This window comes from Plectropomus leopardus, chromosome 7, assembly GCF_026936395.1.
Source record: "Plectropomus leopardus strain MGB_pleo_1.0 chromosome 7, ASM2693639v1, whole genome shotgun sequence".
Classification (NCBI taxonomy): domain Eukaryota; kingdom Metazoa; phylum Chordata; class Actinopteri; order Perciformes; family Serranidae; genus Plectropomus; species Plectropomus leopardus.
The window spans coordinates 15,524,412-15,542,401 of NC_142182.1; the positions used below are offsets into that span (position 1 = coordinate 15,524,412).

Genomic DNA, 17,990 nt, shown 5'->3' on the forward strand with positions numbered 1-17,990 from the left:
TCCATTACTCTCTCTTGTAAAGGAGGAAACTGTGATCGCCCACTCCTCTTAAATCTGCACTTATTGATTTTGGATTGGACACAGTCTATTACAGGACTGGAGCCATGCAGCCACTGTTCACCTGAAAGAAGATAAGGACTACAACGTGGAGAAAACAAGAACAAGAGTGACTACAGTGATGCCTAAGGTAGTGTAAATAGAAAATGAATGGAAGTATAATAATCTATGTTAGATGTGCATAATATATGAGCTCCCTTTACATCCAGTTATCTTTATAATTGTGTGTTTAATTGTAGATGCTGCCTGGAAGTTGTGGGGTTCAATAAAATTGGGAGTACAACAGAAATACAAAAGTAACATTAACAGTTATATATTTTAAAGCCATGTTCCTACCTGTGAATGTTTTTTTTCTAAGGTAGAAACATTTGATTTTTTTGCACTGTTTCCTGAATATCTAACGTCAGAGAGCAAAGTTCAGTGTGTGCAGAAGAAGTGCTTTACTGGATATGGATGTGTATAGAGCGAAGGCCTGCAGGCTGGTGAGCTCTTTGCCCCTGGTTTCCTCCACACTGTCACAGAAGATGTGTTCCCAGGCATACAGCTTCAGCAGCTTGATGCCCCGCAGCAGCTCGTTGGTCTTCTTTAAACGTTCACTGGAGTATTCCTGTAAGTAAAAAAAGAAAGGCTTTGATTAAACATCCAAAATCCAAAATATCAAGGACAGAGGTGCAGCCAGAGGGCGGCACGACTTGTAATAACCTCTACTCCCTGGATACAATCACCAATACAAACATCTAAACCATAAAAGCAAAGTGTTTTCCTCTGGCATAAAATCATGTTCCACAGTATCAAGGACTGAAAAAAACGGTGTCACTAGATCTGACTGGTCTTGCTGAATAGGATCTTTTTAGGAGCTGGAAGCAGCAGTAAAGCTCAAAGCATTATGAACATGTCTTGTGTGATTGAAAATATGTTTTTTTTCTAACCGATAAAACAAAATTCTCCAAGGAGATACTTAAGTTTTGTGTCTGTGTTCTTGTATCAGAGCAACAGAAACATTTGACGTTGTGATTCATAATCATCACATCACCTGGTATGATGTGGGCAAGCCAATACTGACCAACTCTGTTAGCTAAGTTCTGCATGATCTCTGAGAGCTCAGAGACCACACTCACTGAAGACACTCTTTGCTTTTAAGTTCAGCATTTTTACATTTTTTTTTGTTGGTAACCAGATGCTCTGATAAAAACGAATCACTAGTTTTAGTTTCTCCATAATTTATTGGAATAATAATATAAGAATAATAAGAATAAAAATAATATTTGATTTCAACATTATAATGAAACAAAGAGTCTGAAGCCATGCTAGCAGGTCTGAGGAGCTAATGCTCATTGTTTTTGAGATGATGTTGGGGCTAGCTGAAAAGTAGGAGGAAAGTTCATAAAATCTTTGAATGTCTGCAGCAAAGTGAATGGTATTCCATCCCATAGAAATTTCACTGTAAACAACAAATGTTAACCTCATGGTGGTAAGAGTAAGGAGATTGGGCAAAAAGTTAAGGGATCAGAAAAGTAATTTGGATCCCCTGGTCACCTTGTCGAAAATGTAGAAAAATGTACACAAATCAATCCAACAGTTGTCAACACATTTCTCTAAAACTAAAACCTTGTATATGTTGGCTGTCACAAATCAAGCAGCACTTAGAGTTTACATCCATGTCTGTGAAAACATGGATGCTTCACACACATCCACGCAAATTATGATCAGTTCATTCTTGAGTGCAAGTGGACGTTTTTGCCAAATTTGAGAAAACTCTCTCAAGCCCTTCTTGAGGTAATGCTTTCATGAGAACGAGACATAAGGCATTAGGTCACAGTTACCCTGCTGCTTGATCAGCAAATTCTAATCGGTTCATCTTTAAGTCCAAGTGGACGTTTATGCCAACTTGAAGAAGAGAAGAGAGAGAAATATCGTCTTTACCATAATGGATCTGACTGACCTGAAAACATAAAGCCTCCAGCCTCGGCTATCTCCAGCGCAGAGTCATAAAAACACATGGTGGCCTCTGAGGGCTGTGAATGTCTGCACAAACTTTCATGGCAATACATCCAATAGCTGTTGAGATATTTCAGTCTGGACCAAAGTGGTGGAGAGACAAATCAACTGCCTGTCTGACCAACAGACATAACCATCCAAAGCCACTAGCATGGCTAAAAATAGATCAAAGGGGTCACAAGCAGTAAAAGAGCCAAGAAAAATGCTCACCAGGGTGCTCTTTTGTGTTTGGGACAGCTTGGTGGCCACAAAGTATTGTACAGGAGCTAACACAGCAATGACGGTCGCTCCAATCAAGGCACTGATTCCCAAGAGGTAGTAGAGCAGGATCACTCCCACAATAATCTGAGAGAGGACGATACAGAGAAAGACAGACAGAAAATAATATATTATCACCACATGGAGGCAAAGATGAGGAATACAAGATTTCCACAGACACACCGGCTCCCCCCTGTCTGTATGAAAACCGAATTACCACATGTACCTCTTTGTGAGAGGCAGTGACCTTGAGCATAATTAGGACATCACTATGCATGCAAGAATATATAATGCAAGTGACATACAACTTAAAACCCTCATTTGTGATACATTCAGCAGATGTTGAGAGAGTGACAACAGACTTTAAAGAGACAGCAGTATTTAACCCTTTAAAACCTAGAACTAAATAACTTTTCCTGCAAAGCATTCAAATGTTCTTAGTGTTTAAACCTTTGGACAATGAGCAAATTTTCATTTAGTTTAATTTCTTTCAAAAACAAGGAGAAAAGGTAAAGCATAACTTGGAAAGAAATGTCCTGCAAATTATAAGAAATTAGTAGAATTAATTTAAAAAAATAATAAATTATCATAATTATATATTTTAAGTTATTTTACAGAATCATTATAATTTTCAAGCATTTTTAGATAACTTTCTTGTTTTTTAACTTGTTTTCCATTTTTTTGTTTTTGCTATTTTTTTGTTTGTATTTTGTTGTTGTTTTGAGGTTGTTTTTTGCTACTTTTCAGGTATTTTACTTGTACTTTTTACTGATTTCTTGCTAATTTCTGGGGGATTTCTTCTCAAGTTCCTCATGCCTTTCTTCCATGTTTTTGAAAGAAATCACGCCAATTTGGCCAGGTTTCAAATGGTTAACTGGATGTATACAGTAACATTCATACATTCATTCTTACAAGGTTAAGAACATGAACAGCAATATTTCTACAAGGTTCTGGATTTCTCTCCATGTTTACAACAGAGATGAGTCATGGCTCCACCTGTCTTTGGCTCCATTCAAGCCACCCACCGTCTTTGGCATCACACTGTGCACATGTCGGATACAGAAACCCCCAAGACACTCAAACCCAGTTGGAGATGTGACATTTCACACTCACACACATTCTCTCCTTCATCTGTCAATGGATAATGTCTGTCACTGGGGACGAGGTGAGTGGTGGGTGAGAGAACAGCAGGATACGGTGTCTTTTTAGTGACTATATAAAGTAACACCTTTTTACAGTGGCTGCCTCCAAGGTATGAGTCTTATGTAACCACAGCCTTTAGCATTGCATTGTAGGTGTTGTGCAAAGCCTCACACTGCATACAGTCACTTGGGAAAAAAATGTAAATACTGAATCCGGGATGTAAAATGCTTTGTTAACTACTCTTAAGTCAGTTGTGTTTTGGCCCCCCAGGATTCATCCTTGGATTTTTTGTCTTTTTGGTGTTTTAAAATAATAAATAATTTCAAGCTTTTTTAATGCAAGAGAAACAAATCTATGAGATGGTGCTTCTTGCCATGAAGAGATAGGAGGACATTCATTCCAAACACCGCAGCCCTCAACACAGACCATAATAAGCCTGAAGAAACATCAGGCAAAGAAGCATTGCATTGCAGGTGTTGTGCAAAGCCTCACACTGCATACAGTCACAAAGAAGGAGAAGCTATCAGTGTAATAGTATTTCAATAAAACATCACAGCACTCATTGTATTGCTTGCTGCAAAAACACCTTTCTGCAAAATGAAAAAGCTGTCATCATCACAAAGCGCTGTAAAACTGTTATCAACAACAAATATCATCCACACTGACTGTGCTTCCCTATCATCTCAGTTTCCCTCTCTTAATGACTGTTCTTTCTTGTGGTTAATCAATTTCCAAAAGTTATCTTTGTTGCCTTCTCACCACCGCTATTGATATTCTTCTGAGTTTTAACAGCTATTTCTGGTTTCCCAAAGCTTCCATGCATGATTTCCATGCACCCACACTGGCACGAAGAGGAAACAGATGAAAAAAAGCCGCAGCAGAAAAAATGTAAATGTTGCAATGTGTGTCACTGTATTGCTATTCCAGACAAGATTGATTTTACATTTGATATGGATGAAATGGTAGAGGCCAGAGGGAATGTGAGAATGAATGGTTGTCTATCTCTATGTGTCAGCCTTGTGATAGTCTTGCATCCTGTCCAGGCTATTCCCTGCTGCCCTCCCAATGTCAGCTGGGATAGGCGCCAGCCCCCCTGCGACCCTGTACCAGGATAAGCAGTTACAGATAACGAATAAATTAATGAAATATCTTTGATAGAGCAGAAGGAATAGAGAGAAATAATAAAGAAAGCAGTATATCCAGCAGGTTTCCTGGAGCACTGGATTTCCTTGAGGAACTAACTGATCTCCAGGATTTGCTTATATGGTGTTTTTTATGATTTACCAGGATGGTTTCAACTCTAATTTCTCCTGAGGACTTAAAAGTGTATGAATAACAAGATTGATTGCACAGTATTGTGAGTGTGTGAGGAATTGTAAAATCGTCTTACATTACAGCAATACAAAGCATAAAGGTCACACACTCGCAGTCGACTGCACGCATTCGCGGTGAATCTTTTCTAACTCCCACAGAGGCTGTAACACCTGATGCTCCTTTTGCAGCCTACACTCCTCTGTATAAAATCCAGTATTCATGATCACACATAGTGAGCTTTCCCCTATACAATGAGCCTAATAAGAAAATGCACAGCATACAATAACAAAGACAACGTACAGTATATCACAACACAGCGCGCAATTTTTTTTAAAAATGTGAGAAACAAACATCGTTGAAAAGATCAGCACAAAGAAAATAATGCAACAATACATAGTGCAACAAAAGAGCAACGGATGGCAAAAATAACAAAATTATACTACGAGATGCATTGTTATTGAACATAAAACTTGATTCATGGTTGTGCATTAAAGGAACACCTCATAGTTATGGACCCTATACAAGTTAGTGACATGCACCACCTAAGAAAAGTAACTACAAGTCTGGGCTATGGCGCTTACAGAGATTACACATGGGGAATGCAAGAACTTATTAGTTAAAGGGATAGTTCAGATGGTTTGAAGTGGGGTTGTCTACAGTATTTATCCATAGTCAGTGTATTACATACAGTAGATGTGAGCCAGCATGCTTCACAGCATGGTACTGCTTTCGATTCGGTCAGAAATAAAACCTATTTGAGTAAAAAAAGTCCTACCTTAAAATATTGCCAATATTAATCTAATTATATGCTATATTTAGAATATTTTCAATGTTTTACTTTGCTGTCAGACAGTGATTTCTGTCTGGGAGCTGAAATCGTCATAGTGCTCTCCTCTAAGACAGACTCCATGCAAGTAAACTCATTTTAAATCACTACACACGAGCTGTTTGTCTACCACTGCCTCAATCAGTTATTTTGTTTGTGTTACTGGCTGACTTGGTTTTTGCAAGGGTTAGTTCAGATATTACTGTTTGTTTGTTTGTTTTTTTAATTGAGTCTGGCGGCTCTGACAAAAGCATGGATTTGTAACTGAAGCTGTTAACAGCATCCCCATCGGAAACAGATGTCCGGCAGTAAGGTAAAGCTATAAAAAATATTCTCAATATAATGTACAAATACAGTGTTATTAACTTTTTGCGTGGTTTTTCTACTGCTCCCCCTCCACAGCAGCAGCCTGCATTGCTTAGCAGCCAGCTTCTCCAAACCGGGGCTGTGCTGACCACCATCTAGTGTGTGTGATAAACTGACTATGTATGAGTACTTCATACAACCCTACTTTAAAAGATCCTGACTAATAGAGTAGGCAAACACGTTTCTCACCTGTACTGGCATGGCCCAAAGGTTAGGACAGAGGAAGAAGAACCACATGAGCTGGTTGGTATCTATGGCAACCAGGTTACAGATCTGAGCAACGGTTAACTCGCCCATGGACATGTTGGAGGTGCACAGACGCATGATTTTGTTGTAGATTTTTGTCTGGGGGAAAAAACACAACCACAGATCAGATCCACGTGGACAAACAAAAGAACCTCAATGAACTCATTAACATGTTACATGGATTTCCCGTACCTGTATGGCCCCACGCAGGTTAATGCCTGTTTCAATGGCAACATAATAGGAGGCCTGGAGAAAGGTTCTTTGCAGGAGCAGGGCGAAGAAGAGCAGCACAGCCAACACATATGCATTTTCCAGAAACTCCTTAGAGGAAATGAAATAAATCCCCAGCAACCTCATCTGGAAGCAGAGATAGGCAGGAAGAGATATCGACCGGTTCATCATTGTTAGGCAGGCAGGAGTGTCGGCAAGGTCAATCAGACAGGCTGAACTCTGCAGAATTTGATTCAACTTGGGAGTTTCTGTCGGTGATGACTTTCAACTAAAGCTGTACACTTCAGAAGTGGAGGGCAACTGTATCTGTTTCAAATGTATCATTTCCATTTCATAGTTGGCTATAGTATTGCAAGTGAAACCCAATCAAACCGAAGTGCAGTCCTCAGAGTGAGATCCGAGAGAGCAGCGATTATTACGCAGCTGATATGTGAAGTCTGAGCTGGGAAACAAATATGAATGTGCCACGGCTACAGGAGAAGGATACAGGATCTCCCTTAATAATTAATTCATCAATCAGGCAGAAATCATTCGCTCAGGAGGAATTACAAATTATTGATTATAAATAAGTCTCAACTCCAAATCCACTCATCCATAAAATTGATCTCCTCTCATTCTGATTTCTTCTGCCAAAACCACATTTCTCAATCTCAGTGACATTATCCTGCTGTAGTTGCATTGGCTAAAATTTTCACTATTTCACAAAAAGCCCAATTTTTGTCATCTATCCAAATTGACACTGTTGAGAGCATTTACTTTGAGTGTCTGGCAAGTCTTCAAACCATTTTCCAATTAAATTTAGATATTCCACGGGCTCACAATGATGTGACTTTCAAACAACTGACTGAAGAGTTATTCTTACATAAGGATGCCTGAGTCTGATGTCAGTCTGCCCTGTGTGGAATCCAAGAAACCGAGACAGCTCTGCCTGCAATAAGTCTCATAAATATTTGACGTGGACTAAATTAGTACCCCATCAGGGGCAGGTGCACCAGGGAGAGAGGACATAACAAATGTCTCATCAAACTGTAACCGTGACCTTTGAGAGGCAGGAGGAAGCCATGTGACATGTCTGTCATGTCTGCTAAAGCTGTCTGTTGCTGAATCCTTCAGTGGTCTGTTAATTTCAGACATTGACATGCTTCCTCAGAAAGAATTATCTTCCACACATAGCTCTTGTACCAACCATTTCTAGTATTCACTGCTTTTGTTTGCACATTCTGGCTGCAGCACAACAGTGTCATGGGTTCACAAAAAATGGAACAAATGCAGATAAAAATGGGTTGCTGCAGGTAACTTTGATGTAACTGCCCACACTGAAGGTGAGACACACACACGATGGGATTTCTTTGTGAAATCCACGATGAAAGCAGACATCGGAGCTAAGATACATTCTGTCAAGAGGTGACACTGATTCTACTTCCTAATTTGTGAAGTTAAATCCTGGGAGAGAGTGTGTGAGTTCATCCAGTGCAGCCTCAAAGAAGATCTCCATCGATGACTTTGACATTAGTTGACTGCTAGGGAAAGGTAAATTATCATTATTTACAAATTAAAAACTAATACTAGTTTTTATATTAGGAGATATGCTCTTACACAAACAGTTTTCTGCAGTGTTGTGCAGTTTTGTTTATTTCACACGAGAGATTTCGGTCTGTGCTCCTCCTCTCACTGATTTTGATGTGGGCATCCACCTATGTGGTCAGCACTCTTAGTTATCAAATATCAAGAGCTTCATGTGTGGCTTGATCAAATATGACCAAGGATTGCTTTTTCCCCAAACTTTACTCTTAGTGCTGCTTATTTAGTCACGAGTATGTAATGTTATACAAAAAAAGGATATGGAAAAAATATTTTAAGGCCTTTTTGAAAGAATGCAGGGATAAAGTAATCAGGGGAAAAAAGTAAAACTGAAGTTGTTTAAGGAAGAGATGTCAGAAAACTGCAGCTGAGGAAAAGTTATCTAGACAAGCAGGTCAGACTTTTTTGTTTTTGTACAGAAATCAATATTACAGTAAATTCGACCACCAGATTAAAAAACTTACAAATCTTAACCAGGGAATGAACCTAAGTGAGTAAGGGTTGTGTCATTTTTCTACAAACAAAAACTAAGGCCACTGGATGACTTCAATGAAGCTATAACCATGTAAAAATAAAACAAAAAAACTTCAGAGTAACTTTAAAGCAATTGTGTGATATGGCTGCAGACACACAAAATGCAATAGCATAAAATCTAAACTCAAGGTTTACCTACAGCTCTGGAGCTTTTGAGTGTATCCCACAGCCATTACTGAGAATCACAAATCACTTTTCATCCTTTGGATGTATTTGTTACAAAAATGTTGAAACCAATAAAAATGAGTAACAAACTCAGCAATGCACAGAGCAAATCTCGGCAGGAACTTAACCTGTGAACAGAAAGGATAATAAATAAAGATAAAAGTAAAACTATTAGGCAGCACTTTTTTTCTACACCACATTTACTTGTGAGAGACAGATTAAAATTCCTTATGTCACGCAACGTCACATCATGTCACACTACGCTACCCTAGGTGCATGGCAGTATGTTCGACCCCTCACCGGCTGCTGAATGGTGCGGTTGTCCTTGCTGATGTGGTGGACTATCCCGGAGATGCAGAGAGGGCCGGCGAAGCCCAGCAGGTCGGCCAGAAAGCGGAAAGTGATGCTGAGGATGAGAGGTCTGCCGAATGCTTTCCTCAAGGCTTCCCAGATTAACTTTGGGCCCTGAGGTGCTGTGCTCTGAGGTCTCTGAGGGATGATAAAAAGACAGGTACATAGATTGAGTCTATGCTGAGTGAAAACACGGAAGAAAAATAATTTTGTTTTGGATTCTTAAAATCGAATCATGAGAATATATCACCTAAAGTGAAACAGTCACATTGTTACATTAGTACACTGTAGAAAGTTACTGCTGAAGGAGTAAATTAGTTCCTTTGTACCAAACATCATACACAGCCATTTCTCTGTGGTGCTCGACAGGTTAAACAAAACAGCCTACTAACAGAGCAACAAGAAGTAATTGCTTGAACACAACAGTTGAGCTGACATCATTAACTCAAGAGTCGTTCTACCACTGCAACAGAAACCTGCAAAATGAGGTCAAGTTCGGGGCTTTCATCCTCCCCCCTGCTGATGCTGCTGCATCATGGGATGTGGTGATTAATGGTGAGTTTCACAATGAAGCTCAATCCGTCATGTTTAACTGCTCTATAACTAATGATGCTGGAAAAACATAACAGTGATGCAGAGGATGAGGATAAAACAGCAAGTGAAAACAGGCAGAGGGTTTTCAAATGACTTCAAATGACAAAAGACGTCGTTAAAAATCATTTTGAGAAGTAAATACATTTTTTCAAAAGAGATTGGAAGAGCTACTTTATATTGATTTATATCATAACATCCAAAATATCTTAACTCCACAAACAACACAACAGTTTGGTTCAGTGAGTTAGCAATGATCAGAGGAAACATCTGGACTGTCACGGTGCAGTAAACACTCCCAGGACATTTTCACTGTGTGTGTGTGTGTGCACGTGCATGACTGTGAACATGGCTGGGCCATTCACACAACTGTGAGAACAGACGTGACTATTATCATGTGTCTTTATCTTTCCATCTGAGCTCATGTTGATCCTCAGCCTTAATACCAAACATGGTGTCACTGTGAGCGTCACTCACTCACTCACACAAACAAACACACACACACACACATTATTTCTTTCTACCTTGGGTTCAAACGAAACGGAAGGAGGACGTTTCATTCTCACACACGCAAAGTGAAACTAGCTTCCCATGACGTGCAGTGCTTTCACCCCCGCAGGGGTCGGGATGTCGCCTCGTTCACAGTAGAGTGGGAATGACCCACCGCCTCTAGGCTCTCCTCTAAATGCCCCACCCCCCACCCCCCACCTCTCCACTGGGATCTCTCAGTGTCTCTCATCCCTCGCTCCTGCCGGAAGGAAGTGGGGTTGCGTTCATACCGGACACACATGCAGCAGTGACGAATGTCTGTGACCTTCCAAACACTGGAAAACAATGACCCTGTGCAGGAGGCCCTTCAACTGCAGCCCATGACACTTGTTTCAAAAGTGAAACAGAGAGAGAGAAAAGGAACAGGAGAAAGGAAAGAAGGGGGAATAATATGTAACGTTAAAAAAATTCCAATTTGGACTTAATTATTAAGACTGGAAGAACACCGCTGTGGGATCAGAGAAGTGTAGAAAAAGACAGAATATGTCTTACATAGAGGACAAAAGTCTTAGAACTACCTTGCTGACACAGCACCATCAAAAGCTGATTGTTCATTTCTTTGCATCATCTACATTATCTATGAATTCAGAAGAGCTGTACTGCAAATGAACCCATGTTTCAAAAGAAGAATTGGACCTGAAAAAGAATCAATATTTCATTTTATAGGAGGCAGCATTGTTTGATTTTTAAAATGAAAATTTTACATTACAGAATAACACTTTTCATGTGAAATTGAGTATATACACATGAGAATATATGAGCATTCACTCAGTGCAAAACTGTTTTTTTTGATTGTGCATCACTTTTGTCCAAAGTAGATTTCATTTCATTTCATCAAACAACCAAATCCTTGTTGCTGTGTTGAACAGCATCTATCCACCCACTTTCAATACCAGCTTAGAGTCTTAGTCTTAGAGGGCTCAAATATCCCAGCATGCATTGGACAAGAGCCAGGGGTACTCCCAAGACCGGGAGTTTATCACAATTTAGAGCTTCCAGTTCACTAAATCTGCATGACGTTTGACTGCAAGCCGAATCTGACAAAGACACAGGGACAATATATAAACTCCACAGAGAAAGGCCCGAGCTGGACAACAGGTTTGAACTGGCAGCGGTGCGAACCACTGATCCACTGTGGGGCCCTTATCACAAAATGTGACAAACATTTTGTCCACATCCATTACATACATGGAGGACAGTCTGGAAAAAATGCAAGAGACAGAAAGTCTGTGAAAAAAATAAAAAATATCATGCCTCTCTTCCTAGTGCTTTGCATGTCATTCGCTAGAATCTCATACAGCTCATCAAATGCAATGTCAATCATGTCAATCACTGTGCCTTCTCGTTTTTTCATTGACTGTTATTAAATAAACGCAACCTACAGGGCTGAGGAACGATGTCAGCACAGGAGGGCCAAAAACTGCAATTCCTTGAATGACCACTTGCAGCTGGCTCTAGAAGCGAATCGATCCTCAAAGACCACCACGTTAAAATGTTTAACTTGACAGCAGAAATAATCATGTATATAGCCTTGTACAAAAAAAAAGGTTTTGGTCTCTACAGCTAATTTCAACTTTTATGACAACTGAACAGGGGATGAATTTTTACACAAGTCATGTGTTTAAATTTTACCAAGGCTTAAAGTTAGGCATTATTAAGAGGGGGTCACTTTGATGACAGACTGTGTGCTGAAAGTGTTCGCAGCTTCTCAGTCGGATCCACCCCTCGCTCCTCCTCAGCTCCACCCTGAAGCCCAACTATGGACACTTCTAGCTCCAAAAAAACCCAAAAAAAACATGATAGTGGCAGATAAAATGTCAAACTAGAGTATTCAAAACAGGAGTCCACAAACCAGTGGGTGATGCCATTGTAGCTATAACCATAATGTTACTGTCTATGTTGTCAACACAACATCAGGTCACAAACTTTCCCATTTTACATTCAAAAAGTTCACTGAAATGTGTTTTTCTGGAAACATTTGAAATGGGCAATGCAGTAAGATAATCTTTATTTATATTTGATCAGTGCTGCAAAGTTCAATTGCAGTTCACAAGCAGTGACTGACATGACTGACAGCTGCGTTACATACTCATTTACATGCAACAGACTGTTGCAATCATCACTAGAAGCACTAAGAGGAGACAGACAAATGTGGGTTTTTTTTCCTTTTCAAAGATTATTTGTCCCATCAACTATAGTGGCGTTTCAGCAAATATGACAAAGTTATTTTTATAAAAGTTAGTGACGACAACTTTAGTTGGACTGTGATTTGTGAATAATCTCAAGCATGTGTACATTTAAAAACAGTGTTGCATTTTTGTGTTTACACTATTAACTATTTATCTCTGTGACGTCTGAATACAGTTAAAGGTCCCAGTTCAGCCAGGGCTGAGTCATCGCTGGACAGATACCAACATCTTTTATGAGAACAGCTGTATCAAAAAAAAAAAAAACTCCCAGATGCACGTCAGACTCACTAACATACATAGACACTACATAGACAGTAATGCAGCATTACAAACACAAGATTTGTTACGGCAGTTGAACTAACAAATGGGCCTAAAATAAAAAAGTATGGTCACAAAAAGTCAAACATGCTGAACTTTCAGCTTTTACAGAAATACTTAAATATTTATTTGTGTCTGTAAGCGGGAGGCCAACGTTTATCCCTTGATAATAATCGCCACCTTCAGAAAGATGGCAGTTTTCTCCCATTTGTAATCTGGTTGTATGTTGGCTTAAAACAACATAAGGACCTTCTCCACAGGCAGACATTTGCTCTGTAATTTGTGTTTAAAATGCATCAACATTTCACCCCTGACAAAAATTAGAAGTCATGAGAGAAACAGCTCAACATTACCCCTCATTTTTTGCAGATTTTCTTGCCAACACACAGATCATCTTCTGTTACTCATGTGACCATCTGCACCAGTGCCTGACACGTCCGCGATTATTTATTCAGCATAAATGACGCAAGAAATAAAGTGATGCCTTTTGATTTCTGCCACCTCAGTTAAAAGATCTCAGATCTGAAATCAAAAGAATCTTTCACAGTGTCTTGGAAAATGGCACACTTGAGTACTAACATTATACTCTTACCTTACACCGTACTGGTTGATTTACTGTAATGTGAGAAGTGTGTGTTATGATGCCTTTTCACACTGGTCTATCAGCTGAGGTGATTCTGGCATTAGACTGCAATCCCCTTTTTTTCCACAAAGAAGAAAAGATCACCGACAGTCATTGAGTGTACTAACCTTCTGTTCTTCGAAGGCCTTGCGTAGTTTTATGTAGTTGGTGAGGGCTCTCATGGCGATGGGCAGTTTGCCGATGACCTTGAGGTCGATGGGTCGTCTGTGAGCTGTGGTAATGAAGGTGTTCATCCACCAGTAGGTGGCTTTGGACAACAGGTTGACAAAGGGCTGCAGGAAACGAACGCCGAGGTCCTGGAGGTCCTCGGGGGGCTTCACCTCTGTGGGGTTGGCGAAACACATGTAGCGCTGTGAGAAAAGAAGGGAGAGAAAGACAAGTTTGATTTATTACTCATCTGCAGCAGCCTGAAAATCAGGGGTGAATGTAAAAACATGCAACAGCTGTGCAGCCATTCAATGAAACAGAAACATCAACTCATCTGTGACAACATCTATGAAGATAATTAGTATAATCTTCTCCATACTGCACGAGAGAGCTACAAGATAATGGATAAAACTGTTGAACACACTCTATTTAGAGGAACTAATAATAGCTGCCAAAAGATAAACGGTCTATATTGTGTATTAATTACAGGGTGTCTAATGTCACTATGACCGTAACTGAATCTTGGCAAAGATGAACATTTCATATAGATGCTCCACTTTAGACTTTATACTGAGCAAAATAGAAATAACAGAACAGAACAAAACAGCAGATGTAGTGCAGTGAAATTTAACTCCGATATATCTATTAGACAGTAAAAGAGAGACGATGCACGTTTTTAATCTAAACAGAAACTAGGTCAGTGACTGGCAGATGAATCATCACAGAGTACATCCAAAAATGGATATTGTTTATAAACACAAATTATATTTATTTTATTATACCAAAGAACTACGGATGACAAATAGTTTCCTGGCTAATTCTGGCGTTGTTTATGCCTTGTTTATTTATTAATTTACACGGTCCCTTTTTAAATAAACTAAACCTAAACCTATACAGTAGGTCTCGCAATGTTATGTGGAAAATGGGCAAAGAATAATATTTATAAATTATGTTCTGCAGATTCATGTGTTGTAGTGTATTAATTACTTGAATTTGAGTGAATAATTGAAAGAATTAGCAGTTTAGTGATGGAGGCCAATCATAAGTCAGGAGAGCATTATTGAAAATAAGATAAGATATATTTAACAATAAAATGGATTTACATATAAAATCATTTTTATCATATAAACAATCATATTCCTATTTTAAAAGATAACTTGAACCACCACCAAATGAATCACAGTTATCCTCCTGTAAACAAACAACAAACAGCTCAGACTGAGAGTATGTGTGTGAACAGACCGAGCACAAGGCATGATGGGAAAAGTCCTTTCTTTGCTGCTCACAGAGGGGAGTCAGATTCAATAAGAGATGTGTGCTCAGTGCAGAGATTAACAGACACAAACGCACTCTAAACTGTCCACAGGAAAAAAGAATATAATGGACACAGTCTGACATTTCCTCAGTCATGTTCAAAGAGGGTGACTGAAAATGTCAAAAACTGAATAATCAAAATATGTGACGGTGAATGGCTTGCTGAGGAGTCAATACAGCCAGATAAATAATAAGAGTTAAAAAAAAGTTCCCTACCCTCTCAAAAACAACTCTAATAAGATATCGCTGATCACACTTTATTGTGGCAGCAGGCTGACAAACCTTTGAACCACTTATAAGCCAGACGGCAGCCTGAGGCTCTTACTGTCAGTTTCATAAAGCAGAGAGGATATCGCCTTCATGCTACAGTATTTTTTTTTATTTTTTAAACCCTTCCTTGAATGATTTTTGGTGGAATTTTATTTTTCTTGCCTTATTCTTGCTGCATTTGTCTTGAGAAGTTTGTGTTTCTAACTTAATAAATAGGAATTTCTTTAGGAATGGCAATGTCATTTATCCAATCGGTTCACTGCTTTGTTCCAGACTCAAATATCACACTTGGATATTGGATGTATTACTGTGAAATTCTGTACAGACGTCATGGTCCTAAAAAGATAAAACCAAATAACTCTAGTAATCCCCTGGTCTCCCATCTAGCATCACCATGAAGTTAAAATATTTGTGTTTTGGTAAAATATCTCAAGAACTCGAGGACAGATTTTACTACATTTTGATACACAAATCGATTCTTTCTCCTTCACAATGACAACATTTACCACTACTACAAGCAACAACATAAACATTATTTTCCCAACAGCTCAACATGTTTGAGGAAGAAAAACAAACATCATCACTGGATTTGACCTATTTTTAACTCTGCAGCTTTAGGGATCATGACCAATTTGGATTTTAGACTAAATGAAGGACGTGTGACTGAAGCTAAAAACAGACAAAAATCAAACAGCTACACAACAACTTCACACACAAGACAACACACACTCACCCTTCCCAGGATGACATTGATCTCCACAGCTAGTAGGAGTCCGTACAGCAGCACCAGCAGTCCGGTGATGCAGTAGCGAAGCTGCCTGGGGCCGATCCCATGCTCTGTGTACTTGGCAAACTTGATGGTCTTCATAATGAAGGCCAGCACCCAGTAGATCAGCAGGGCTGAGGAGATTTAGCAGGGACCAGAGCAAGGCAGCAAATTACGGGACAAGCCAAAAAGCTAAATAACCCAACTGCAGACAGATTATATTAAAGCTGGAGTTTAAAATTATGAAACATGCACATGCATTTGTCAAAATCTGAGTGACAGTTCACATACACTATAAGACCGGCCATGGCTCAACTGATGTTTCTGTACTACGTGTAGACATTATTAATTTCTTGTTTTAGTCATTTTGACTATTATCTGTAATATGCACTTATTTTAGGGGCCTTCCTTTTATACTTGTTTTTTCTTTCCTGTCTTCACCCTCTGCTCCTCCCTTTCCGCTGCCCCTCAGATGTCAACAGCAACACTTGAGCAATATGTGTCAACAGCTTCCAAGGTCAACACCTTCAATCCAGTTACTAGCAGCTAAATCAACTATCTTGTCCCTTTGAAGGTCTTTTGATGGAGTCATATCTTGTCAGTTTAAAAGGGTTTATTGTGATAAACATTGAAAGACTGATTGTGAAAACAATGATGAAAGATAAGAAAGATTACACTGTGGAGGAAGAGGAAAGATCATCTGCCTAGACTTTTCACAGCTTTTTTATGATGCAAAGTATCTATCTATACCGAGACAGTATATTGCAGCGTGCGGGTCATTGGCAGGGTCTCAATTCAGGAGATTCATTTCTGTTCATGCAATGATGAACCCAGCACTGCTCCTAAACTTCCCTCAAGAGACTGGTGATAGTGATATGGAGACTTAATAAAAGCTGAAGGCAGCTCAGCGGCGTGATGGGAGTAGCAAGTAAAGCAGAGAGCTGAACACTGATGAGTTAATGATGCATGAGGCGGAGAACACTGGAATAGATAGGGGGTTGATTGAAAGTTTAGAAAATCTAATCAGAAATATATACAGAATTAAAATTGTCTGAGAAAACACTGGACAAGATTTTCAGGCTCTTGTGCAGTGTCCTACTGTGCCCAAAGCAGGTGGTAAGATATAAAGTGGCACTGCACAAGAGCCTGATATCATTTGCTATTACTGTTTTGCATATAGGACAATACAGTTTTGTTCTACCAATTAAAAGACATCACATAGGCATTAATTATGCTGCATTACTGAATCAGGGAGACAAGAGTAGGATGGTAAAATTAGGTGAGGCCAGCAGAGAATATCGGCACATACCACTGCCATTCAAGTCAGAATATTTTAATGTTTTATCGTCCTCCTCGACGGAATTTTGATTGTCACAATGTTCGGTGCGCTCCTTCACAAAAGGAAAAAACAAGGGTGATCTGGACACTTGCTGGACCTTGCTAGAAAGTTAGCTACTAAGTTTTCCAGTGCTTTCCACAGAGTGTTGTCCATCTGCCATCTACTGTCTGTCTGATTCCATTTGAAGGCAGCATTATTCATTGAACTTGGTTTATTTTTAATTCAAACACTGTAGTGTGTGTGTGTCTGTGTGTGTCTCTGGCAGCAAATCAAATTGTCAGATTGACAGTACTGTGGCCTAATGGCATTTGAGGGGGTCGTGTTATGGGTGGAGGAGAGGGCCCTTTCGAAACGCCCCTGCGACACAGGAGATTCCAGTGTTTATCCTGATTTATCTCTTAATTAACATGAAAACCATAAACTTAATTGTTGCTGTGGAAAAAAAATATAGTAGTGTATTAATTCTCAAATGCCATAAAGGATTGGGATAATAATAATTTCAAACAAGAAATCTATTCTTGTTTAAAACACAGACAACTGTGCTGCTCTTTCACTAGAAACTCATTTTCCTGATGCAAAGGGATAATTATCATCTACCCAGAGCATTACAATTACACTATATTATATTGCCCTCAATCATTTTCTAATCCCATCTGTATGTAATGAACCATTCATCTGTAAATGTTTGACCTGACTCGGTGTATAATTATATCAGCCGACACAGCTCATGCGATTTGAATGTGCTGTTGTTCTCTAGAAGGTGAAAGACACGGAGAGGGTCAGTTTATTTATAA

The 17,990-nt window shown here is 39.3% G+C and overlaps 1 protein-coding gene across 7 annotated transcripts in view; it reads right to left on the minus strand.

Moving 5' to 3' along the window:
- abcc8 (ATP binding cassette subfamily C member 8) overlaps positions 1–17,990 on the minus strand; it is a 68,391-nt gene that overhangs the window by 39,275 nt on the left and 11,126 nt on the right. For all 7 annotated transcript variants that reach the window (XM_088080023.1, XM_088080022.1, XM_088080025.1 and 4 more), the window contains 7 exons: positions 15,825–15,991; positions 13,468–13,710; positions 9,020–9,208; positions 6,401–6,565; positions 6,152–6,307; positions 2,266–2,400; positions 502–664 (listed from right to left, as the gene is read on the minus strand). In XM_088080023.1, coding sequence (XP_087936149.1) covers positions 502–664; positions 2,266–2,400; positions 6,152–6,307; positions 6,401–6,565; positions 9,020–9,208; positions 13,468–13,710; positions 15,825–15,991 — 1,218 coding nt within the window. The remainder of the gene's footprint in view (positions 1–501; positions 665–2,265; positions 2,401–6,151; positions 6,308–6,400; positions 6,566–9,019; positions 9,209–13,467; positions 13,711–15,824; positions 15,992–17,990) is intronic.